The sequence below is a fragment of the Anthonomus grandis genome, chromosome 9 (assembly GCF_022605725.1).
Source record: "Anthonomus grandis grandis chromosome 9, icAntGran1.3, whole genome shotgun sequence".
Classification (NCBI taxonomy): domain Eukaryota; kingdom Metazoa; phylum Arthropoda; class Insecta; order Coleoptera; family Curculionidae; genus Anthonomus; species Anthonomus grandis.
The window spans coordinates 30,868,040-30,895,554 of NC_065554.1; the positions used below are offsets into that span (position 1 = coordinate 30,868,040).

Sequence of the window (27,515 nt, forward strand, 5' to 3'; positions counted from 1 at the left end):
TATTAAAAAAATATTTTTTAGGTGGAAAAAAGTAAAGCAACATTTTTTAATATTCGTTTTTATTTCATTTCTAATAAATAAAAAAAAACATAAGTTAATATTTAACCCGTTATTCTTAATTAGATCTTCACAACGTTTTGGCATAGATCTTATTAGCTTATAAATAATCCCTGGATCCCATATTCACCCATGCTTCCTTTAATGCTTCAAACAATTCTTGCTGATTTTTATAAGATTTTCCTCTAATTTTGGAATCTAAAATGTCCCACAGATACTCAATTGGATTGAGATCAGGGGATTGTGAAGGCCATTCCATTACATTAATGTTTTCCTTTCTGAACCAAGCTTTTACGAACCGAGAAGAATACTTGGGATCGTTGTCCTGTTGAAATAAATGTCTTAAAGGCATAGTATCATCAGCATATGGAATCATTTGGCTCTCTAATATGTCCTTATATTGAAACTGGTCCATTATACCGTTGATTGAATATTATTTACCCTTATTATCAATCAACGATTATACCTTCTATTTTATACAGGGGGCCCATACCATAGCCCGAAAAGCATCCCCAAACCATTACTGCTCCACCACCATGTTTCACTGTTGGACAGGTATACTTGGGGTTGAGTCTTTCATTGACAGAGTGTCTAACATACACAATTTCATCACTTTTGAACAAACAAAACTTGGATTCATCGCTCCAGATTACCTTTTTCCAATCATGCTCTGTATAATGTAGATGCGTTTTGGCAAAACTTAAACGGGAACGTCTATTTTTTTTTGACAGCAGCGGTTTTTTGACAGGTCTTCTGGCAAATAACTTGGCCTCTAATATTTCCTATATTAGAGGCCTAATATTTCCTGTCTATTTCCCCCCGTCCTCGAAGTCATGTTTACTCCAAGCGCTTCTGATATGCGATGCTTTATCTTATTGGATCCCAGAAAAGGCTCATTTTTAGCAATTTCGATAATTTGTTTATCGGTATATGGAGTGGTTTTTCTACGTCTCCCTGAATTTTTCTTAACAGATAAATCGCTATTTATATGAAACTGATTAATTATACGAGACACGATGGATCTATGTAACCTTAATGTCTTTGCAATAGCAACCTGCTTTTGACCACTTTTGTATAAATCAACAATTCTATTTTTAGTATCGACAGATAAATGTTTACCGCGAGGCATCTTAAGCAGCCAAATACCGTCAATTTATCAGTTTAAACTAATACTAAAAGTAAAATATTTTGCATGATTTGAGAAATATTTTAAAAATGTTGCTTTACTTTTTTCCACTCTGAAGTATTCTTTTTTGTGTCCCTTGGTAAAACGAGATCAAAATTAACAGTTTTTATTGGCAAACCATTTATAAGTACCATATGTTTTTATCTACAGAAATTTTATGCTAAAAGTCATCATCTAATATTTTATTTTAGCAACTTATTAAATGTTGTTCTACATTTTTCCACTACTGTATTTCTTTAATTTTAACTAGTATATATTGTCAAATGATCTCTTAAAATACCATAACTCGCAAAAACATCCTTAAAATCATTAAAAATAAAACTGGGTCCCAAAGGGTTGAATCCAACTGTTTTAATATGTTTTTTTTTAATCATTTAGTGGAGGTGCCAAAGGAATAAGTAAAAGAATAAATACAACTGAAATTCATTATCGATTTTCCCTGGCATTTGTTTAAGCATGACACTTTGTCAAAATTTTATCACTTATTAATATTTTCGAAATACCAATAAAGAGATTTGATGTTGAATCCTAACCTGTGTACACTAACGAGTGAGTCAATAATATAAGATAACTATATATTATAATTTAACAATTGAAAACATTATCCGAGCTATATATAAGTCTCTAAATTCCCAATTTTACTTTGATAAAAACCAAAACGTGTTACTCTATCTAAATCTCTCTCTTCCCTATTTCAAGAATGAACTTCTTATCTCCCTGCTTCCTTCAGACCAGACAGACGAGACTTTATTTTTCCTTTTTCGTGGTTGCAACACATGTTTTATTTAATCCTGATGTGAACGAAAATGGGTGCAGCAGAGAGAGAGAGAAAGAGAGGTTTATTTATTTAGGGTCTCCTTTTTTGCCTGTCGTCTGAGAGGGGTTTTTATTTAAAAAAAAAACTCACTTGTTTCAGTTTAAGATAGACGAGATTCTGTTCTTCGTGAATGATTATTAGTATTTTTGCCTCATTTTTCAACGCTTTGCTTCTCATGCATTATCGAAAATTGAAGATAACCTTAAAACGGTCAACGTTTATTTACAAAAGATACAAAATGGCTACGTATAGACACATAACATAAATATTTTTTTGTCTTTAATTGCCTGGAAAACATTATTTTTTCAATTCCAGGCAGTTACAATTGGACATAGTTATGCATAACGCGACCAAGCGCCAAATTCGTTTTTTTGGTATTATTGTGTCATCTGACGGCCAAATACCATGTTTATCTACGAAAAAAATCTCCACGTGATCTGGCACCGACAAATAGGTAATATATCACATGATATTTGTCAAATTTGGTCATTTTTCTCGCAGATGCATTTACCGAAATATCAAAGATACCAAACTATCTAGTGCTACTATGAAATGGGGCAGTAATAGAATTTTTTAGGTAATTGTTAGTTGTTACAAAGAAACTCTAGTTTTATTTGAAGTTTTTCAAGGTATGCTATAGCTATGCAGTTGTAATTTGCTTAGCTTATTATGTTAGTAAATAAAGTGGTTTAGTTTTACTGTAATTTTGTTGTTTCTTTTACTTTAAAATAAAAAGTGCTTTTACAGGATTTTCTAAAAGATCTGTAAGGGTTTTAAATAGTCACTTTTCATTTTTAGTTTAATTTTCAGCTGTTCATAAACTACCTTAATGAAAAATAGGGCTGTCAGTCGAAATATATAGTCTAAAAAGAAAATACATGGCATTGCATAAACGCGCCATGCGACAAGTTTGGCGTGTGGTTCAATTTGGAAAAATAAAAAACCTAATAGTAAGTAAAAAAGCATAACCAAACTAGGTGACATTTTTCATCATAACTTCTAAAATGTATTATTTTTTGCTGAAAGCTTACATAGTATAATTTGAAATAGTGTCTTGGATATAGCTTGCAAAAATTATATCTCTATTAGATTTTATCGATTTTTAAGGGCATTCGAAACTTAATTGTGTTTTCCCACAATTGTCATTCTGGCGCTTGGTCGCGTTATGCATAACTATGTCCAATTCAATATCCAAATATTTTAGGAACATAACTGTATAGAGAGCCCTTCTATTGATTTCTCAAATAAGCTAGTTTCCCTTGTTCAACTGTCTTTAGTGATTACCGAAAAAATGAACTTTATACCCATTTTTTGTACCTTTCAACCCATCTGAGATCCACAAATCTTCGACGATCGCTATAAAATAATGCCTCAAGGCTCTAGTGGGTTTAACTAGTTAAGAAAAGTAAAATTTCTACATGACTCGAGGTAGGCCTGGACCATGAAATGTGGTAGAAACCGAAAAAATGCACTTTTTGACCTTTAAATCTATCTGAAATCCATGCATCCCTGACGATCGCTATGAAATTATACTTCGCATCTCTGGTGGGTTTAACTAGTTAATAAAATTGAAACTTTAAACGATTCCACGTATGCCTAGAGCACAAAATGCAGTAAAAATCGAAAAATGCACTTTTAACCAACCGTTGAATCTTTAAACCCATCTGAGACTCATGAATCCTTGACACTATGAAATAATGTCTCACAGCTCTAGTGAATTATCGATGAAAACATCTTGTCGAACTTGCATTGTCTTATTTATTGAGGCCGATGAATTTCGACACGAGGTAAGGGTTGCTCTGGACTCACTTAAAAAACAGAAACCTTCGCAGAACATCAGCAAAGAAGAGGAAACAGCTCTCAGGAATCTCAAAAGTGAAAAGAACATTAAAATTCTTCCTGCAGATAAGGGCAATGCAACTGTGGTTATGGACCTGGAAACCTACGAAAACAAGGTTGAGGAAGTTTTGAACAAAGGCGAATACAGGCTACTATCTAAGGATCCGACGACAACTATAGAAGGTCGAATTTACAGAGCACTTAAGAAGTACTCCTCAATACACTATAGCAAACACCACATTATAGCAAACCTCCACACCTATACGGACTACCCAAGATTCATAAGGAGCAAATGCCTCTGCGGCCTATTACGAGTTCTAGAAATTCGCCGACATCAGAAATTCCTTTTGGAGATCATTAGACCGATCCAGGGAAATGCAGCGTTTTTCGTGCGAAACTCTGCCCACTTTGTAGACTTTCTTGGAGGGATCGAAGTCGAGACTAATGACAGATTGGCGAGTTTTGATGTCTAAAGTCTCTACACCAATGTACCCATAAGAGAGTCTCTTAACATCATCCGAGACAAACTAAGCAAAGATGCAGCTTTCTCAACTCGGACCACACTGCCTCTGGACGGGGTGATGGAACTTTTGGAGATCTGTCTTCGTAATTCTTACTTTCAGGTCAAGGATAGATTCTACGCCCAAGACGAAGGACTTCCGATGGGTTCATCTCTTTCCCCAGTAATAGCAAACATCTTCATGGAATGGTTCAAGGAACATGCAATAGATGCCTCCCATTGCAAACCCAAGCTCTGGCTTCGATATGTGGACGACACCTTCATCATCTGGGACAAAGAGGAAAAAGCACTTCAGGAGTATTAGACATTATTTTATTAATTCCAGGCAGTTGAGGGCCAAATTTGGTGTTTGTTTTTTCTAGGAATTTTTTTTGATGAAGAAATTTACAACAAAAGACATATTTTTCTCTTACTTCCATAGCAATTTTTTTAAAAAGGAAAATGTCAAAATTTTGCAATTATTGATTTATTGGCTACTCTGAGGGCTTTTTTCGTCTTCTCTAAACAATTGACTAAAATCCATTCAGTAAAAGCCAAGAAAATTAGATTTCTATTCCAGGAGTTCCTGTAAGAGACAAAATAATTTGTTCCTTATTGGCATGCCAATATCTTGAGTTCGTGTCGTGAAAATTTTGCAATTATTGATTTATGTATGGTTAATTCTAAAGACTTTTTTAGTGTTTTTTTAAAGAAATGACTAAAATCCACTCGCTAAAAGTTCAGAAAATTAAAATTTTACCCCAAGAGTGCCTGTTCGAAAAAAAACATTTGTCCCTTATTGGCACCCCCAATATTTTGAGTTCTTCAATTGTCGATTTATTGACTACTTTGAAGACTTTTATCGTCTTTTCTGAAAAAATTATTCGAATTTATTCAATAAATGTCAAGACAACTGAATTTTTATTCCAAGAATGCCTGTAAGAAACAAAATTGTCTCTTATTGTTAATATCTTGAATTTTAGTAGTCAAAATTTTGTTACTATTGATTTATTGACTACTCTGAAGACTTTCCTAGTGTTTTCTGCAAAAATAACTAAAATTTATTAACTGAAACTCAAGAAAGTGGATATTTTATTCCAGAAGTAAATTGTCTAATCGAAAATTAAAGATAACCTTAAAACGGTCAACGTTTATTTATAGTGAGCCTTTATCTCTATAATAACGAGGGTAAATGCACTTCACACAATTAAATCTTATCACTCGAATGCTGTTTTGTTGATCTGTGTTATTGACACAGTAATCTGAATTTAATTTTCGACATCTTAAATCGTGAAATGAAATGAAAAAAAAAAGATTTCACTAAATGCGTTGACGTCATCATGAGAAAATCAAAGTGTGACCGAGCGAGTTGTTCTCACTCATATTGGTCATCAAAGGTGTAAAAGCCAACTGGGTCACTAAACCTACTTTCAATAGCATTGAAATTGTTGTGACGCAATTTATTATTAAAACCTGTATATGGTCACAGTGGTTTCGATGAATATTGGCCATACGCACTACTTTATTTATCCAGTTGTAAGAATCAGCTCAATTCGGTTCTGTTAAATAACGAAGCAAGAGTGACAAGATTTAACAGTAGGAGGTTAAGATACTATTTCAAAAACCAAATTAATTAATTAAGAAATTATTGGTTTTTGGAAATTAGAAATGTAGAAAGTAATAGTCACTTCAATAGGCAAATTATAAACTGTTGATAGAAAAAGCATATTATTCTAACTTTTAGTAATTTTAATTTATAAATATTATTAACTTCTATCGAGTTCTTATATAGCTTTATTATTATATAATTGTTTGTTTTTTTCCATTCGTTTGTTTATTATGTATTATTTATTTATATCAATCAAATCTGAATCAAGGAAAGTGGACATAATATAATTGATTTTTAAGTAGGCAAAAAAATTTTTTTTATTAGAAAATATTTATTATAATAAACCTGATATAATTACAAGGAAGGAAAATAAAAGATTCAGAGGCGTATTTAAGCCTACAGTTGGGCCTTTTTTTAAGAAGATTTTTATGAAGTCTCTTTTGTTAATGGGAAATTTGCTATTATGTCACTTGCCTTATCTTTTCTGAACAAATGACTAAAATCCCATCATTTAAAGTCAAGATAAAAGAGTTTTTATTCCGGGAGTGTCTATAAGAAACAAAATAATTTGTCTCTTATTTACAATTGAGTATCTTGGGTTCTTGTAGTCAAAATTGAGAAATTCTTGATTTATGGACTACTCTAAAGACTTTTTTAGTCTTTTTTAAAAAAATTACTAAAATCCATTCAGTAAAATTCAAGGTATGATAATTATTAGTCTATGAGTGCCTATAAGAAACCAAATAATTTGTTTCTCATTGGCAATTGAATATCTTGGAATCTAGTAGTCTAAATTTGGAAATTATTGATTTATGGACTACTCTAAAGACTATTTTAGTCTTTTTTGAAGAAATGACTAAAATCCCATTATTTGAAGTCAAGATAATAGAGTTTTTATTCCGGGAGTGCCTGTAAGAAACAAAATAATTTGTCTCTTATTTACAACTGAATATCTTGGATTCTTGTAGTCAAAATTGAGAAGTTCTTGATTTATGAACTATTCTAAAGACTTGCCTAGTCTTTTTTTAAAAAATTATTAATATCGCTTCAGTAAAAGTCAAGGTATGATAATTCTTAGTCCATGAGTGCCTGTAAGAAACCAAATAATTTGTTTCTCATTGGTAATTGAATATCTTGGGATGTAGTAGTCCGAATTTGGAAATTATTGATTTATGAACTACTCTAAAAACTATTTTAGTCTTTTTTGAAGAATTGACTAACATCCCATTATCTGAAGTCAAGATAAAAGAGTTTTTATTCCGGGAGTGTCTGTCAGAAATAAATTAATTTGTCTCTTATTGCCAAGTAGTTATCTTGAATTCTATTAGTCAGAATTTTGAAATTATTGAATCATGGACTACTCTGAAGACTATTTTAGTCTTTTTTGAAGAAATGACTAAAATCTAGTTATTTGAAGTTAAGATAAAAGAGTTTTTATTCCGGAAGTGCCTATAAGAAACAAAATAATTTGTCTCTTAATTACAACTGAATATCTTGGGTTCTTGTAGTCAAAGTTGAGAAATTCTTGATTTATGGACTACTCTGAAGACTATTTTAGTCTTTTTTGAAGTAATGACTAAAATCTCATAATTTGAAGTCAAAATAATAGAGATTTTATTCCAGGAGTATCTGTCAGAAACAAAATAATTTGTCTCTTATTTACAACTAAATATCTTGGGTTCTTGTAGTCAAAATTGAGAAATTCTTGATTTATGGACTACTCTAAAGACTTTACTAGTCTTTTTAAAAAAAATTACTAAAATCCATTCAGTAAAAGTCAAGATATGATAATTCTTATTCTATGAGTGCCTGTAAGGAACCAAATAATTTGTTTCTCATTGGCAATTGAATATCTTGGAATCTAGTAGTCTAAATTTGGAAATTATTGATTTATGGACTACTCTGAAGACTATTTTAGTATTTTTTGAAGAATTGACTAACATCCCATTATCCAAAGTCAAGATAAAAGAGTTTTTTTTCCGGGAGTGTCTGTCAGAAACAAAACAATTTATCTCTTATTTACCACTGAATATCTTGGGTTCTTGTAGTCAAAATTGAGAAATTCTTGATTTATGGACTACTCTAAAGACCTTTCTAGTCTTTTTAAAAAAATGACTAAAATCCATTTAGTAATAGTCAAGATATGATAATTCTTAGTCCATGAGTGCCTGTAAGGAACCAAATAATTTGTTTCTCATTGACAATTAAATATCTTGGGATCTAGTAGTCCGAATTTGGAAATTATTGATTTATGGACTACTCTAAAGACTATTTTAGTCTTTTTTGAAAAAAATGACTAAAATCCCATCAATTAAAGTTAAGATAATAGAGTTTTTATTCCAGGAGTGCCTGTAAGAAACAAAATAATTTGTCTCTTATTTACAACTGAATATCTTAAGTTCTTGTAGTCAGAATTGTGAAATTCTTGATTTATGGACTACTCTAAAAACTATTTTAGTCTTTTTTGAAGAAATTACTAAAATCCCATTATTTAAAGTCAAGATAATAGAGTTTTTATTCCAGGAGTGCCTGTAAGTAATAAAATAATTTGTCTCTTATTTACAACTGAGTATCTTGGGTTCTTGTAGGCAAAATTAAGAAATTCTTGATTTATGGACTACTCTAAAGGTTTTTTAGTCTTTTCTGAAAAAATGCCTATAATCTGTTTACTAAAAGTCAAGAAAAGGAATTTTTTAGTCCAAAAATGTCTGTAAGAGAAAAAAAAATTGTCTTTTATTGACACGTTAATATATTGAGGTGCAGTAGTCAAAATTTTGTTATTATTAATTTATGGATTCCTCCAAAGGTTTTTTAGTCTTTTTTGAAAAAAAATACTTAAATTTATTTACTAGAAACCAAGAAAATTTAATTTTTATTTCAGGTGTACCTGGAACGAATAACACAATTCACCTCTTTTGTAAAATAGATATCTTAGTAATTCAAATTTTGTAGTAATTGATTTATGGACTTTTTATAATTTTTTTTTTTTTTGAAGCAATGATGAAAATCATTATACTAAAAATCAAGAAACTGGAGTTTTTATTCGAGGAGTGCCTGTAAGATAGAAGAAACATTTGTCTTTTATTGGCACGCCAATATTTTCAGTTTTAATAGTCAAAATCTTGGAATTATTGATTTATAGACCTCTCTGAAGAGCATTATAATCATTTCTGAAAAGCGACTAAAATTCAGTAACTAAAGGTTAAAAAAATATAATTTTTATTCCAAAAGTGCCTGTAAGAGACAAAATAATTTTTCTCTTGTTGGCACGTTTATATCTCGAGTTTTAGTAGGTAAAATCTTACAATTATAGATTTATAGACTACTCTGAAGTCTTTTATTAGTGATTTATGAAGAAATTACTAAAATCCGTGCATTTAAAAGAGAGAAAATAGAGTTTTTTTTTCCAGGAGTGCCTGTAAGAAAAATTCATGTTTCTTAAACATTGTAATTTCCTTGAACACTATAACTTCTTCATATACAGGACCTTTCATTGTTTCACTCGTTTTTTTTTAGAAGAAACACCCTACTGCCGAGACTTAATACTTCTCGAATGCAATCCCTACTAAACCCTCTATATAATATTCATGTTTCGTTAATAGAGGTAATTTTGCACTAATTGGCCAACCACCTGCCAAAAAAAAAACCACACAACACTGTCCGAACTATTAACATCTGTTCCTCCCGAAATTTGTTCGACCCTGAACAAAATTCCATTCTACTGACCCATTTAGTTGTTGGACCATGTGCCCATCACTTTTCGGGTATCAGTTAATTATAGAGAAAGACGGCTGCGTATATTTAAATTAGCGAAACAACTGCTGGCGAATGTGCAACAAGGAAAAGAGTTTTTTTTCGTTTGTTTTTTTTGTAGTTCCCACAGCAAATTATTAAGTTCGACCTCGACCGCTAAATTCCCAGAAAAGATTCAGTTTCGTTTTATAGGGGTTTTTCGTTACACCATTTCTGCCTTATTATGTAACAGGAATATCGCGTAACAATTTAGAAAAAAAATTATGTCATTTTTATTCCATGACCTTAACCTGATTTTTTTCATTTAATCGAGCGCATGATTAATTATTTAGAAAAAAAAACATTAATATGCTAATCAATAATTTGGTTTATTACTCTCCTATTTACTAGACCACAGAACTATTATTATGTTAATGAACAGTATAGTAATGCGATGTGATTCATTCATTCAAAAAATAAATTAAAGACTTTTAAGGATAAACCTCTTCAGGACTATGCACTCAATAGAGCATTGATATATACAATTTTGTTCTACTATCCTAACTTTTATAAAATCTCTTCTAAATTGAAGATCTTCCTCAAAAAATAACCTACTGGCTTAAAACTATGTATATACCAAACAATAACCATTGAATAACGTAAAGCATGAGGGTCCCATAAAGTAAACGACGTAAATAAGGAAACATATGGGTGTTAAATAAAACAGATGTGCTGGAAAGTTTGTCAACTGTTGTGTCAATTGAACTTGGGTATCAGTAGTGTGATCGTTTAGTCGAAGAACGAAGGACAAATCAAGTCTGAGAGTGAGATGGACTTATAGCGAAGAACATATAACAAACGAACATGGAGAGAGCGTCATTTCAATAAAATGTCATTGATTTTTGTATATTGTGAGAAAATAATTGAAAAAAATGAATATACGCATCTCTGTCTTCGGCACATCAATTTTGCCATAATTTTATCTTTGTTTTTTCCATTGTTAAACTGCCTGGAACATCTCAATAACACAACAACCAAAACAACTGAAGCAACTCTCTTATTCTAAAGTTTCATTTTCAATTCCCTATCACCTTAAGAAAAAATTTAAATTCTGCTTAAAAGACTGTGTGATTATTTCACCGAGTTTTATGAAGTGGAATATACACACAAACTAATTTAAGCAATTGATGAGACAACGTTATATAAAAAATTATGCCATGAAGTATATTTGCATCTTCTGGTGGTCTACAACTTTTTAAAGAGAGGTTTCCGAGTTGCGTCTCCAGTACATGAGTACAAAATAAGTATCAGGCACCTAAAATGAAACATTTTCAGTTTCTTTAAATGCCTGAAAAAAACATATTAATTTCATGCAGTTGAAGATCAAAAAACCACCTACAAAAGATACAAAATGGCTATCAGCTATCAAAAGAATAAACATTTCTTGTCTTTAACTGCCTGGAAAACATTATTTTTTTAATTCTAGGCAGTTATAGTCCTATATCCAGATGTTTTAGGAACATAACTGTTTAAAGAATGCGTCAATTGATTTTTTAAATAAGCTTCAACTGTCTAGAAAAAATTAGACATTATTTTATTAATTCCAGGCAGTTAAGGGTCAAATTTGATGTTTGTCTAGGAATTTTTTTTGATGAAGAAATTTACAACAAAAGTCACAATTTTTTTAAGAATGAAAATGTTAAACTTTGTCAATTATTGTTTTATTGACTACTCTGAAAGATTTTTTTGTTTTTTCTAAACAATTGACTAAAATCCATTTACTAAAAGCCAAGAAAATTAAATTTTTATTCCAGGAGTGCTTGTAAGAGACAAAATAATTTGTTCCTTATTGGCACCCCAATATTTTGAGTTTTAAAAAATTAACATTTTTTCAATTATTGATTTATGGACTTTTATAGTCTTTTCTGAAGAAATGATTAAAATTTATTCACTAAATGTCAAGACAATTGAATTTTCATTCCAGAAGTGCCTGTAAGAAACAAAATAATTTGTCTCTCATTTACAACTGAATATCTTGGAATCTAGTAGTCCGAATTTTGAAATTATTGATTTATGGACTACTCTAAAGACTTTCCTAGTCTTTTTTAAAAAAATGACTAAAATCGATTCAGTAAAAGTCAAGGTATGATAATTCTTAGTCCATGAGTGTCTGTAAGTAACCAAATAATTTGTTTCTCATTGGAAATTGAATATTTTGAAATCTAGTAGTCCGAATTTGGAAATTATTGATTTATGGACTACTCTGGAGACTATTTTAGTCTTTTTTGAAGAATTGACTAAAATCCCATTATCTAAAGTCAAGATAAAAGAGTTTTTATTCCGGGAGTGCCTGTAAGAAACAAAATAATTTGTCTCTTATTTACAACTGAATATCTTAGGTTCTTGTAGTCAAAATTGAGAAATTCTTGATTTATGGACTACTCTAAAGACTTTCCTAGTCTTTTTTTAAAAAATGACTAAAATCGATTCAGTAAAAGTCAAGGTATGATAATTCTTAGTCCATGAGTGCCTGTAAGGAACCAAATAATTTGTTTCTCATTGGCAATTGAATATCTTGGAATCTAGTAGTCCGAATTTGGAAATTATTGATTTATGGACTACTCTAAAGACCATTTTAGTCTTTTTTGAAGAATTGACTAACATCCCATTACCTAAAGTCAAGATAATAGAGATTTTATTCCAGGAGTGCCTGTAAGAAACAAAATAATTTGTCTCTCATTTACAACTGAATATCTTGGGTTCATGTAGTCAAAATTGAGAAGTTCTTGATTTATGAACTACTCTAAAGACTTGCCTAGTCTTTTTTAAAAAAATTATTAATATCGCTTCAGTAAAAGTCAAGGTATGATAATTCTTAGTCCATGAGTGCCTACAAGGAACCAAATAATTTGTTACTCATTGGAAAATGAATATCTTGAGACCTAATAGTCCGAATTTGAAAATTCTTGATTTATGGACTACTCTAAAGACTATTTTAAACTTTTCTGAAAAAATGTATTAAATCCATTCACTAAAGGTCAAAAAATTATAATTTTTATTTTAGGTGTGTGTATAAAACATAAAATAATTAAATATCAATAAAATTTAAAAAAATATATTGTCTCTTCTTGACATACCAATATCTTGGGTTTCAGTAGTCAAAATTTTGCAATTTTTGATTTATAAATTACTCTAAAGGTTTTTTAGTCTTTTCTGAAAAAAATTCCTATAATCTGTTTACTAAAAGTCAAGAAAAGGAATTTTTTAGTCCAAAAACGTCCGTAAGAGAAAAAAATTGTCTTTTATTGACACGTCAATATATTGAGGTGCAGTCAAAATTTTTCTATTATTAATTTATGGATTACTCCAAAGGCTTTTTAGTCTTTTTTGAAAAAAATCACTAAAATCCATTTACTAGAAATCAAGAAAATGGAATTTTTATTCTAGGAGTGCTTGTAAGAGACAAAATAATTTGTTCCTTATTGGCACCCCAATATTTTGAGTTTTAAAAAATTAACATTTTTTCAATTTTTGATTTATGGACTTTTATAGTCTTTTCTGAAGAAATGATTAAAATTTATTCACTAAATGTCAAGACAATTGAATATTCATTCCAGGAGGGCCTGTAAGAAATAAAATAATTTGTCCCTTATTGACATTGAGTTCGAGTAGTCGAAATTTTGAAATTATCGATTTATGAACTACCCTGAAGGTTTTTGTAGTCTTTTATGAATAATTTTGTTATATAGTAGACATCGACGCGTAGATCGTAGAGCGTAAACCTTAGAACTCCTTTGGTGTTTAAAAAGTACGTTTCTAGGGAAATATTCCGTGTAACGTTGGCAGCACTGCGTTTAGTGCGCCGCCATTTTGTTCTAAATCGAGTAATGACTTCAGTGTTGCCAACAATAGAGAGTATTCCCATTTTAGAAAAATAATAATTTCTTTCAAGAAAACAGGGAAAATGTTTGTCAAATTAAAGGAGTTCCTTGTCTGGCTTGTCAAGGGTTGGCAGCACTGTATTAAATTCATCGCCATTTTGAGTAGGTAGTATGTCAAAGTAGAGACGCCAGTGTTGCCAACATTCCGTTTTTAGAGAAATTTTAAACTTTACAGCGGCAAAGGGAAAATGTCATTAAAAGGAATCTCGTACTTGTGTTAGAAAAACTACCTGAGTGGAGCTAAATTGTTGTTACTGATCTAGAGAATATATTTCTTGAAAGATTGGCAGCACTGTTTTTAGTGCGCTGCCATTTTGTTCTAAGTAATGACAGCACTATTGCCAACAGCAGAGACTAAAATTGTTTCTCTAAAAGTCAGAGAAATGGTACTTTTATTCCAAGAATGCCTGTAAAAGACAAAATAATTTGTCTCTTGTTAGTACGCTAATATCTTAGGGTTCTATTGATTTAATTTTAAAATGAATGAGTTATGAGCTACTCAGAAGACTTTTTTATTCTTTGCTGAAGAAATTACTAAAATCCATTTATTAAAAGTCAAGTAATTGGAATTTTTATTTCAGGAATGCCTGTAAAAACATAATAATTTGTCTGTTCTTTGTAGCTTGATAACTTATACTTTAAAAGTCAACATTTTATATGAGATAAAAGTATGCCTGTCTCATTCCTTTATGAGCTAGATAGAGATAAACTTATGTGTTAAAAAGAGATTGGTACATTTTAATATTCAAATGTTTTTTCATAAATAACATTTGAATAATAAAGTGTTTATGGGTAAAAAAGTTGAATTGATTACTAATTGTTTTTTTTCCCATCGTTATCTTTTGGCCCATTGACAACATGCAGCAATAAATGCCAATTGAAAATCCAATACTAAAGTATCTAAATTGAGCCTTTCCTTCAACGGACCTTTTTCTGCATATGGAACTTCTCATAATTAAATTAATATTTTATATTGTCATTTTTCGAGTAAAAACAACATTTCAAAATCATGAACTTACACACATATTATAGCAATGCTACAACTAATAAAACCGTCTAAATAATTCATGACGTCAGACCAGTCATGAACCGTAAAATCCATTAAAAGACAATTAATAACCCTCTTAGTGTGTATATCTGCGTTTCACATCTACTCGGACGTACCCTAAAAAGTCATTTGCATATTATTCATATCATCGATATTTCTAGACTGGTAACGAAAAGCGCAACGATCCTCTCCATCCCGTAAAAGTCACAAAATGCAGCAGCTGTCTGTCAAAAGTGCATTTTTCTCTACGTCTCCCCTTCCTTCCCTATAATGACGATACGCATGTACCCCTATGTACAAATTTACTTGATTGATGATAATTTTTATGAAAGACCGGAATCGACACCCGGAGTAGAATGATGGAAATGCGGGTCATATGGGATACAATGGTGGTTAGTGTGTTTTTAACATAATGATAAAAGTAAGCTTCTTATTACATGTATTCAGAATCGGTAGCAAAAAAAGAAAATAAGTTTATTTCAATGTCTATATGGTATTCATGGTATATCTGCTACAGTTATTAAAAAAACCCATGTAGATCATTTATGAAACAAGGCAAGTACCATCTAATTTTAAAATATCAGTTTTCACAAATCAGTGTATACTAAGAGACTTGTACTGTCTGTAAGAAATAATGTATTTCACACCCTCGACATAAATATTTGAACCTAAATCAATTTTAACTTAGTTACACACATCTCAGTTCTAGCTAGAATATTATAAGAACATTCAGTAATTAATGTTATATAACTCAATTCTAATTAATTCATGCACTATTAGTTAATTAAGTCAATAAAAAATAAACAAAATTTCACAGACTCCATATACATTTTGGCGCCCAACGTGTGGGATGTCATTGGACCAGTGAGGTTTTTCTTGTGGGGTTCTGATTCTATTCACAATCACAAAAATTTCAGTTTTTTTTTGGCTCTAAACAACTTTTCATTATCTAGGTTCAAAAATACAGTTTTAAAATTACGACTATTGGTATATTTATTAAACTGTAGAATATACGTTATCATACACAAATCTATTTACAAAGGGAAGAAAATTTTGGCGTTTAAAAAAATTGACACGGGATATATTAGGTACATAGCTAGTCTTATACGCTATAGTCTAATACGTAGTCCCCATGTTTATACTTTTTAGCTTCTTTCACTCGCGAATTTACACCACTTAACAATTTATTTATCTTATAACCTTAATAATAAGATTCCAATTTGTGGCAAACCCTCCTCAAATCCCTCGACGAACGGATAAATGATGTATCCAAATCAGACCTGACCCTGTTTATCATTAATCTCTTTCAGTGGCGTCTTGTATTATTGACTTTAATGAGAAACAAAGATTGATAGTTTGACGAGGTTGGAAAGTCGATATTATGTCTCTCATTAAATTCTTGACACACAAATAAATGTATGTAACACACTTTAAAGTATACTGTTGTTCATGTTGGTTTCTTCCTGACTAATTTATCCTTTGATAAAGGCTTAGTGAAAATCACACAAAACTGTGTTAAACTTTTATCACATTTAAACCTGATTTACTAGGAACTATTAGGTAATTAAACCTGTGTGCAAACTCCTGTTACTTTGACACATCTGCTGCTGATGCTTGGGAATGATTCTTTTTTAAATTCCATTTTTCAGAATACTCGAAATAATAATTAATTAATAACAAATAATTGTTTAAATAAAAAGCACAAAAACATTAGATATAATTAATTTTTCTTTTTTGCAGTTTCTAGTAAGGCTGTAGAAACTGTCTGAGCTGTCTCAATATTTTATTTCACACTTAACTAACATCATAACATTCATTATCAATCAGTGCCTTACAGTAGGATTCTTTCCCGACAACTGGAAACTGGCACAAGTAATTCAATTGGCAAAACTCGCTAATCCAGAGCAGATAATGGACTTTTGCCTTATTAGCGTATATACTGCCTTGTTTTTCAAAATATTTAATGAGAGAATAATTAGAGACCAGTTAATGTTGTTCAAATTATTCCATCCAATCAATCAAACGTTTGCAAGAACCACAGCACTGTTAATTATTACTGAAGCGAGAAAATAATTGTAGTTGTCTTATATTGCTAGAATTTAGCAAAACCTTCCATGACGCGGTAGTTTTGTCATAAGGGGGGTACTTTATGACAATGTCTTAGGACTGCTTCATTTTTCATTGTAGACTGCTCATCTATCTGAGTACTTTAAATACCTATTTAAAATGTCATCATTTTGCTGATGATATGTAAATATATTATTCGCTCTTCCCTATTAACGTAAATAATGCGGTGTCCTTAATAAATCAAGATCTGCAAGTGCAATTTTGCAATCGATGTGTTTTTGGAAGTACAAAAAAAAAATTATTTACATATTTTCTCATAAATAGTTTAATGGCATTTTTAGTTTTTTTTTTTGGTCAGAACTGCCTGGAATAAAAAAAGTATTTTCCTTTAAACCTGTAAGACCAAGAAAAAATTTATCTAATTGAAAGTTGTGTGGAATTGTAAGAGCTCTATTTGGCAAAAGGAATTTTTAATTTATTTCTCATACAGTGAGAGAATATCATCTAAAACTTCAAATAAGTCAATTATATCAAAATGTAAGAGGAATTTTAAAAAGTATAAACTCATACTCTTATTCTCAATGAAACCAAAACTTAGCTTGTGGTCTTTGGAAGTCGTAGACATGATATATTAACTAGTTCAAAATTTCAAAGTTTAACTAATCAAACCTTGCTAAGTCCTATTGATTATTGCAAATATCTGTGATAGTTTATCGACTGTAATTTTCCCTTTTCGAGTCAAGTCTTTAATAGCATTCAGGAAACTTGATGACAAGTAAAAACTTCTTTAATTGCATCAAGATTTGTTTGATTTAGGAATGAACCTTCGCTTATCTGTAATCATAAAATCTATTCTATTTAAATTACTGGATGTAGGTTTTTTTTCATTTATCTGTTGCAAGGAGATTAAGAAAGTTCTCTTATGAAAGATCTTGGATTCTATTATAGTGTTTGCAAATATGACCATATGTCAACATTCATTCTGCACTATGGATTGCTAAATTCAAGAAAAATTTAATTGGCATCTGGCCTGTTTTGTTTTGCCAAAAAAGCTCTTCATATTTATATAAATAAACTCCAAAGACTTTTCTCATATTTGTGGTCACGTCAATAATCTGTATACTGTTTAAACATTGCTTTAGTCATACGACTGTTAGCATATTTAATAATTTTCCTACGTATGTAAAAAGCTCATCCAATGCATATAATTACAAAAAACATATCATCTGGAATCCCAGTAGTACTTTAGACCTCACATTTAAATTTTATTCCTAGGAAAATTGTTCTATTGTACATATTTTAAATCAATTGTGTGATTGTATAGAAGTAACATCACGTTAGATTAATGATTTTTATTAATACGAATAAAATAAATGAAAAAATCTAAGCCACAAACAAAATGACATTTTGGCGCCCAACAAAAGTGACTTTCGCGTCTCAAAATAAAAACCCGCAATATGACCTATTTAATGTCCAAAACCGGACCATCGGAAATTTACCTGACATTGAACTGGTATCAGATTTCGCAATAATGGTCTGTCCCGTCTGTATGATCCCGCCATATCCGTTCTGAATAATCAGGTTCCTCGCGTGATTCTGTGCGTTCAGGTCCAAATCCCAAAACTCCAAGTCCACCTCTCCCAAATCGGTGGAGACGAGGGAATTGGCCGGACTCATCACCAAAGTGGTCGTGGAGGAGGAGGAGGAGGTCACTTCCGCACTAGAGTCTACGACGTCGGAGGGAGTGAGTCTGACCGTTTGCAACCCCCCGGCCCATCTACGTTTCATTATACACGACGAGTGCGATTCTGATTCACCAAAAAACAACCGCGAGCGACACTAAAAAAAAATTTTTTTCGGAAAACATTCACCGGGACCGACCGACTGCTCCGGGTCTGTAAAGTATGTAAGTGGGTCTGTATCGAAACGAAAGTATTTTATCTCTCTATCTCTCTCTCTCTCTCACTCGTCGGCCAATAATCCGAATTAAGCCGAGTGAAGTAAGTCACTCTCGATGAGGTTGGCACTCTCGGACTACCGAAGCCGATTCCTCGGGTACACACGGTTTGAAGCCGCGGTGGGGGTAAAAGCTCGCGTGACGTCACAACAGGTTGTTACCTTGTCTCTTTCCTCCCTTCTCTGCGGCGCATTCCAGCGACTTACCTGGTCAGGGGTGAGGGGAGGGGCAAGTCCGCCACTGTCACGGCCATCTTGCGATGCAACACGCGCAACAGAGACGGAAAACGTTGGCGAAACAGAGAGAGAGAGCCGCAGCGAGTATATCGTCGCCGCCACCGACGACCGGGTTTTGTTATATTAACCAAGTTTGCTGTTGTCGGTAAATTAGGCAACGTTGCCGTCTATTGTTGTTTTTATGACCTTCGTAAATAAATAATTGTTGTTGTTGCAGCAGCAACTTGTAGGACCAGATTTATTAGGCGTAACTTAATTTTACACGCGGTTAAAGTTGGTTATTTTACAATTTTTGAGACGTTTTATGATTTGTACTGGTTCAAGTTTAAAATTGTGTTCAAAAAGCCCTTATGCGTGGTCAGAGACTTCGCATTATCAAGAAATTTTTTAAGTGTTTCAAATTATATGGTGCCTATGAGGTGCCAGTTTAATGTACGGAATGTCAATCAATTTTTATCAAATAAAAAATGAACATCTGAAAGTATTTCTAATTTGTTTTAATTTATTTGCAAGAATTATGATTTTTATTCGGTGTTTTCGTGATACTAAATAATTTTTTAGTGATAAAATTCGATACCTAAAAAATAAAAAATTCGAAACTTTAAAGGTCGATATTCTCAAAAAACCCTCAAACTCATCATCAGAAATCCCACTATTTTGTCGTCAAATAAATATCAAAATATTTCTAGTAGTTCCCAAGTTATGACCAAAAATGTCCGTTAAAAAATCAAAACCATAAAATTACAATTTGGTTTTAACATCTTCAAATTTGGTGGCCTGTGGATCTTGAATCACAAAATCGCCTGTAACTCAAAAAGTTTTTGACGTGCAAAAAAAGTTTGCATATGAAATTGTTCAAAAATTATTGGAGCTTTTTTATGTGTAATAATATAAAAATATTCCAGTCATTTCTTAGAAATATTTGCTATAAAATTCAGAAATTGGTAAAAAAAAATGCGAAAAAAAGTGGCTCAACCAAAAACGCATTTTCTATTCAAATGTTGAACTCAGAATGACGTTTTTACACTCAAATTCATCCTCAGGAATTTCATTATTTTGTCGTAAAATAATTATGAAAATATTTTTAGTGGTTCCCAAGTTATGACTAAAAAAGTCCTTAAAAAAATAAAAATCATAAAATTAAAAATCTTGAAATTTGGTGTCCTTTGAATCTTGGATCATAAAGTCGCCTTTAACTCAAAAAATTTTTGAGATACAAAAAATATTTACATATGAAATTGTTCAAAATTAAATGGGGTTTTTTGGGTGTAATGTTATATATTATATAATACGTACTTGTACGCAAAACATTTTACTGTGAATGTTCTTATGCGTGGCCAGAGGCCTCGCATCACCAAAAAATTTCATTTATTTCAAGAAATTGTATTTCAAATTATATGGTGCCATTATAATGTACGGAATGTCAATCGATTTTTATCAAACTAAGAATAAGAAGGTATGTGTATAGAAGGTCTCTGAAGATATTTGTTTCAATTTATATGCAAGGATTATGATTATTGAAGAATTTCTTGGTGGTGCAAGGGCTTTGGCTGCGCAGAAGGCGTTTTTTGTATAATTTTTAAATAGTAAAAAATTTTAGCAATGGTTTCTACTATCTGTTATCCATTTTTACATAAAAAATTGTACTGGAAATGCTCTTATGCGTGGCCAGAGGCCTCGCATCACCAAGAAGTTTCTTAAATGTTTCAAATTATATAGAAGAATTGCGATCATTGGAGAAGGTGCCATTATAATGTACAGAACGTCAACCAATGTTTATTTAAATCAGTTTAGGAGGTCTTTTAGGATATTTCTAATTTGTTATAATTTAGATCCAAAAATTATGATTTATGAGGAATTGCGTGGTGGTGCGAGGCCTCTGGCCACGCACAAGGCGCTTTTATAAAAAAAAAATTGTATATAGTACACATTTTTATTAACGTTTTATATTATCTGTTACTTAATTATACATAAAACATTCTTGTTCTCGAAAATGTTCTTATATATACATATACGGTTTCAGACCATCTTTCGTGATTATCCGATGCCTCACTCAGACTCTTTTATGTTGTTCCACTGTTCTTCTCTCAAGGTTGTGATACTCATGGCCTTCTTCATGCCTTCTATCCAAGTTTATTTCGATCTTTTTCCATCCTTTGGACATGTCCGTACCATATCAGCTGTTTTTGCTCTATATCTGTCATTATCGAACCATTTAATCCTATTCGTTGTTGTACAGACAACCACATGAGTTTACATCTGACGTCTGTACGACATTTATCTCGGCATCTCAATTCTTAATAGAAATAAAAAATGATATTTTGGCGCCCAACAAAAGTGACTTTCTCGGCTTGAAGTAAAAACCCGGATTTTTGACCTATTTAATGTATATTATCCACCACAGTTCGACCATCGAAATGTGCTTCTGTTCATAAATCAAATTGCTTTTAATGAGTGTTTCATATAATATTGAAATAACTCGTCCATTATCTTAAAGAGACCTACGTAACAAGAGAAAAAAAAAAATTTGAAAACTCCAAGTCTCAGTCTCAAAATGTCTTTTTAATTAATCAGGTGACATGTTTCGCTAATAAAGCATCATCAGACCCTATAGCTAGATGACCTGCTAAGTACTGAATTCATATAATATGTTGTCATACATTTTTTCTACAGATCGTTGGTATACTGTCACAAGAAGTTTCTCATTTAATCTATATTCGGATACTTTCATTGGTTAGACTATCTACATTATATTGTTTGATTGTTTGTGCACTTATCTGTGAACTTCTGAGATCTGAATGACACTATTTTGTTCTGAGCATATAATGGCTCCTTTATATGCTGGTATGTCATTTGTTCACAACATTGTATTTTATTTTACTATTACATAGACAATTTAAAATGTCCTTATGTTTGAAGTATCCATTTGTTATTCTTAAAAAGTGTTATTAACGTTTGTATTAATTTCACCAATTGGGCCTACTATGGAGTCTTTGAGAAATTACTATTCAGAACACCAAGTATTATAATTTTACTTTATTTGCCTATTTTCATAGATTCTTCTTTTCAAAAAATTCATCTTTTTTTGCTACTGGTTTGTCATCAGATATTGTGTATAGTCCAATGATTGTTACTGATTTCTGATTTTTAAAATAAATACTAACTCGACCAATATTTTCGTTAATTCACTCGAAGTCATTTATTTTGTCCTTATATTTTTTGTGGCCTACTATTTTGAATGTAACTATTTCAATACAAAAATTTAAGGTGCAATTATATTGTACAGAATGTCAATAAATTTATACTTTTTTAATTATTATTCAAAGAGTATTAAATCATTTGATATATGGTTAAATGAGACATTTTGCATAAGATGCATCTCTAGTTCAATTTCTGTATCACTTAGTTGCTTAACTTATATTCTATGTTCAATTTACACATTCACAAAAAAGTTCGGAATCTCATGGAAATTTCTTAAAATCTCTAAAGTTTATTATGAAACGAAAGTAGAGGTAATTTCATTTTACCCCGGGGGTAGTAAGTAACACGTACGATATGCAGGTAAAAAAAGTAACTGTAAAGAGGGATCAGTAACCCCCGTTGAATGTAAAAGACCGACCTTGTAACGCCTATGCACACACAGGTGCCTGAAGAGGGAAAAAACTCAAGGGTTGTTTCTCTCTCGTCTTTATATAGTAAAAATACTTAATTACTTCCCTATTTTTTTTAAATAGGGGGAAGTTTAAACCTTAATAAATTAATTATGTTAAAATTATTTTAGTTTAGTATCATCTGATAGTTCCTAAAGAAAAATCGAATGTTGTTCTCATGAACTAATATGCTAATTAAGCTTACCGAGATAAAATGTTGCAGTATTCAAGGGCAACGAAATTAATCTCGCGTTGCATCCTCAATTGTTTCAATAGTTTAATAATAATAAATATTTTAAGTTTACAAAATTCCGTAATAAATTTACGCAAATAAAAGGCCTACAAATTCAGAATTCTCCCATGGCAGATTCTGGTCTTTAACATTGTGACCCCACACTTCATTAAAAAAAATAGTAATTTCAGTAACGCTTAACTAATAACTGATTAAATACAGCTTTTTCTTCAATCATATACCCAATAAACCTACATATAAATGTTCTGAATTCTAAATTTGACAGTTTAACATCAAGCAAAACAATACACATTGAAATAAAATAAAAAACAATAAACATCCTAAAAGCAGATAAATTTTTTTGTTAAATTACAAAAAAATAGAAAAATTATTACAGACAGTAAATAAATAAATAAAATGCCCCCAAGACCAAAAAATGTAATAAATTACTCAAGAAAACAACTATTCAAAAAGTTAAAAAAGAAGAACCTAAATTATACTTAAATTATATAACCTACTGATTCATTAGATGTACAATCATCCTATTACGAAAAGTATCACAAGAAATTAATAATCGGTCCGGATCCAAATTTACAGAATTTATTTGATAAGCAAAATTGTAAGAAAATGATTGTTTAATGAGAATAGTATTTCTTTTAAAATTTAAATGGTGTACATCATTTCTAAAAGTTATTTTTTGATAGAGATAGGGCGGACTACGATATATTAAAATTTTATAAAAAAATGTTAAAGAATGAGCAATTCTTCGATTATGCATATTAAGCCATCCAAGTTCGTGAAGTTTATGGGAAATGCGGTTTCTCCTACGAATGCCAAATATTAGTCGAATGCAAGAGTTTTGGAGCTTTTGCAGTCTACCCCTATCCTCATAATCAAGACACCAGCCATACACTACATCACAGTAATTACATTGTGAAAGGACCAATGAATCACATAAAAGCTTCTTAATATCTTTACTTAAATAGTGTCTATGCAAATAAATTAATTTTAAAGCAAGATATGCCTTTTTAAGAATATTAGACACGTGATGTTTAAAACGAATGTTATTATCTACTATAAGACCCAAACTCTTACAATTGTCAACAACTGGAATTCTTTCGTCCCCCAATTTAATGTTTATACCAATTAAAATATTATTTACATTAGTTCGATTACCTATGAATATTATAGAGGACTTCGAAGGATTTGATTTTAATAAATGCTTGGAAGAAACATCACAAATAGCTTGTAAATCCTGATTAATTTTAAACTCAGCCATTATAAAATCTCCTGGTAAAAATGAATAATATAACTGCGTGTCGTCTGCGTAAAAATGATAGGCACAATGCTTAAATTGAAGATAAAAGCTAGACGTGTAAATAATAAAAAACAAGGGTCCTAAAATACTACCCTGAGGCACACCACTTTCAACTTCCAAAGGATCAGATCTATCGTTATCTATTTTAATTACCGATTATTTAAATAAGAGGTAATTAAATTAATAGCAGCATCAGAAAAACCAATATAATGAAACAAATACTTTAAAATTGAGTGGCTAACGAAATCAAAAGCTTTAGTAGCAGAAATCTCACCATCATCCCTAGCCCGAATTACGTCATCAATAACGTCCGCCATAGCCGAAGTACAACTATAATTTGTTCTAAATCCAGATTGCTTAGGTGGTAAAATATCATTATTATTAAGAAAACTACGAATTTGAAAGGTGTGGAATGTCTTCGAGAATTTTTGAAAACGCTGATAAAATACTGATAGACCTAAGTTGACTAAAATCTTTTGGATTATGCACTATCGGCAATGACAACACAAAGGCTTCCTTCTAGCAATTGGGAAAGTAATTTTTATTAATACACTCGTTAACAATATGTAAAATAAAGGGTATAATAAAAGGACAGCATAGTTGAATTAACGTAATATTCTAGATCTTAATATTGTATTTTCGTGACAATCAAGAATCTTTGATATGACTGTTTTAAATTGTTTTTGGTGATTTCCAAATGAAACCTTCACTTTATTCAGTTATTCTTATTGTGAAAAAATCGATTGACATTGTATACGTTATTATGGCACTTTATATGCTCATTTTTAAGTTCTTTGGTGCAAAGTATAAATATTCTTAATTTTCATTTAGTATGCCAAGACTAAGGTGAAACAAACAAGTTTTAGGTAAGGAAGCTTAGAAAAGCAGACTGCTTGATATGGATAATATTCTTGATTGCGTTTCAATATTCTTTGATTTAAAATATGAACTGTTTTTTTACTAATAAGAAATTACTATTATTTCATTAAAAAAAAAAAAAACTAAATCCAAGTTAACAAACTTCAATTTAATAAAAAAATCACAAAACAACTGACTCAAAAATTAATATACATTTTCCAAAATAATGATGACTCACTATTTGAAAAGTAAATATTCCAATTCAAAAATTGACATATACAGGGTGTTCCTTAAAGAGGTGCTAATATTTAAGGGGGTAATTTTAAGAAAAAAAGTTCCTATGAACATATATCCTAAACGTCTTAACTTCTGGATACAGGGTGTTAAAGTTTTCAAAAAAAAAATCCGTTTTTTAATTATAACTTAAACAATAATGTAGACATTTGTATACGATTCAATACATACATTCTATGCGTCAAGACGGATTTTTTGATGTTCAAAAAAAATATTTTCTCTCAGTGGCGTCCCTACAGGTCTTCTATTGAATATTTTTAGTGAAAAAAATACTACGCCACTGCTTTTTCTTAAATATTTTTAAAATTCTTTAAAATTTTTTTTATTTAACGTAAATAAAGTCGCCTATGCATGTTTCTTATTGCTCGTTGCTCTTAGCAAAAGCAAAAGCAGTGGCGCAGGATTTTTTTCACTAAAAATATTCAATCGAAGACCTGTAGGGACGTCACTGGCAGAGAAAATTTTTTTTTTTGCACATCAAAAAATGCGTCTTGATACATGGAATATATATGTCAAATTTCATAAAAATGTCTACAATATTGTTTAAGTTATTTTTAAAAAACTGCTTTTTTTTTTAAACTTTAACACCTTGTATCTCAAAAGTTAAGGACATATATACAACTTTTTTTCTTAAAATGGGTCCAGGTATCACCCTCTTAAATATTAGCACGTCTTTAAGGAACACCCTGTATATAAAGGACAATTATAATGTACGGAATGTCAATTGATTTTTATTAAAATAGGAATGCGTAGGTGTGTTGGAAATCTCATGTAAAAGCTGTTGCCATTTTTTTCTTTCATTTTTTAATGCTTATATAGAGATACCAAATAATTTTTTTTTTGAGGACATCTTTTAAAAACCTCACCTGATGTATTTTATTATAATCTTACGTATTCCTGATGTCTTATATTCCTCCGTTTATTAAGCAAAAAAAAAATTTAGTTGTAGGTCGTAATTAAAATTATAAAACGCACAATTCAACACGAAGGTATGTACTTCGTACCCACGTTTCTCTTTGATCTACCCAATACTTTATTTGTTTTTCAAATTGGCACCCTCAGTTATTAGGCACACCTGCCAATTAATTCATTTTTAATTTATAGGCTAATAATTAAACAATCATCAACATAGTGATGTGCGGATAGTCGATATCAGTTCACTTCTACATAATAGTTGAACATCGGCAACTGTTTTCCATTTTACTGAAAACTCGTGATTACGTGCGATGCATAACAATTGAATTATCAGTTGGTCTCGTTGTAATAATGACGTTGCTGATCCGTGGCAAGAATTATGCCCGTAGATGAACATTCACGTAGACTTAAGTAGATGGTTATACTTACAGGCCTGTGTATACGTTAAGTTTGTTTCACCCTAATGATAGATCAAAGATTATATAAGTTTGATGTTTTAGGGGGTGAAAACTGATCTTAAGGGATGTTTTATCCAATAAAATTACATTGTTGTAAAAATTAACTGTATTAACATAAAGGTTGTTTGTTGTTGGGTGTGCCATGACTATACATGTTAAAGCGTTTTTTTTTTTAATTATTAATTTTAAAAAAGTTGTTTTTTGTTTGTTGAAGCCAATATGTCCAGAAACTATTTGTGCAAATTCTCAAGGTTGTACCTCGTTAAGTATGTGATATATGAACGTTTTGTACAATTTCGAACGATAAATCATAAACATCTCTAAGTCTCCTAGACTATCATGTCATTATTTATAGAGAGTTCAAAACTTAAATTTTTATTACAAAAAAAAAACAAAAGACACTTCTATGCTGCAACAACTCGTTTATCTTAATCGTCCGAATTAAACGAGACCGAATAACAAACAGATCGTGTATCCACGTGTCGAATGGGTTAACCTCGATCTAAAAAAAATATTTATAACTTTGAAAGTGATGCGATTATTGAGAAATAGTTTTTCAGGCTATAGATAATGGGAAAACAGCGATTCGAAGGCCATTTTTCAACTTACCTATAATGAACCTATATATCAGTGCAACAATAATTATTAATAATTTAAGTTTAATTAAAATGCTTCCTACAGACAGACCCACCACTATGAGAACTAGAGCTAAAGATTATCGATATTAAATTAAAAAAAAAACCGATCGCGTGATTTACGCGCACAACAAATGTACAAATCAGGTGTGTAAAACATATTTTAT

The 27,515-nt window shown here is 30.9% G+C and overlaps 1 protein-coding gene across 3 annotated transcripts in view; it reads right to left on the minus strand.

The window, feature by feature from the left end:
• The window catches only part of LOC126740582 (ecdysone receptor), a 176,170-nt gene that overhangs the window by 79,536 nt on the left and 69,119 nt on the right, over positions 1–27,515 (minus strand). Inside the window, exon 1 of one of the 3 annotated variants that reach the window (XM_050446664.1) lies at positions 18,295–19,443. The exons of the other annotated variants lie outside the window; for them this stretch is intronic. Within the exon in view, the coding sequence (XP_050302621.1) occupies positions 18,295–18,583 (289 nt within the window). The 5' untranslated portion in view covers positions 18,584–19,443. Of the gene's footprint in view, positions 1–18,294; positions 19,444–27,515 lie in introns of those variants that run through there. 3 annotated transcript variants of the gene reach the window in all.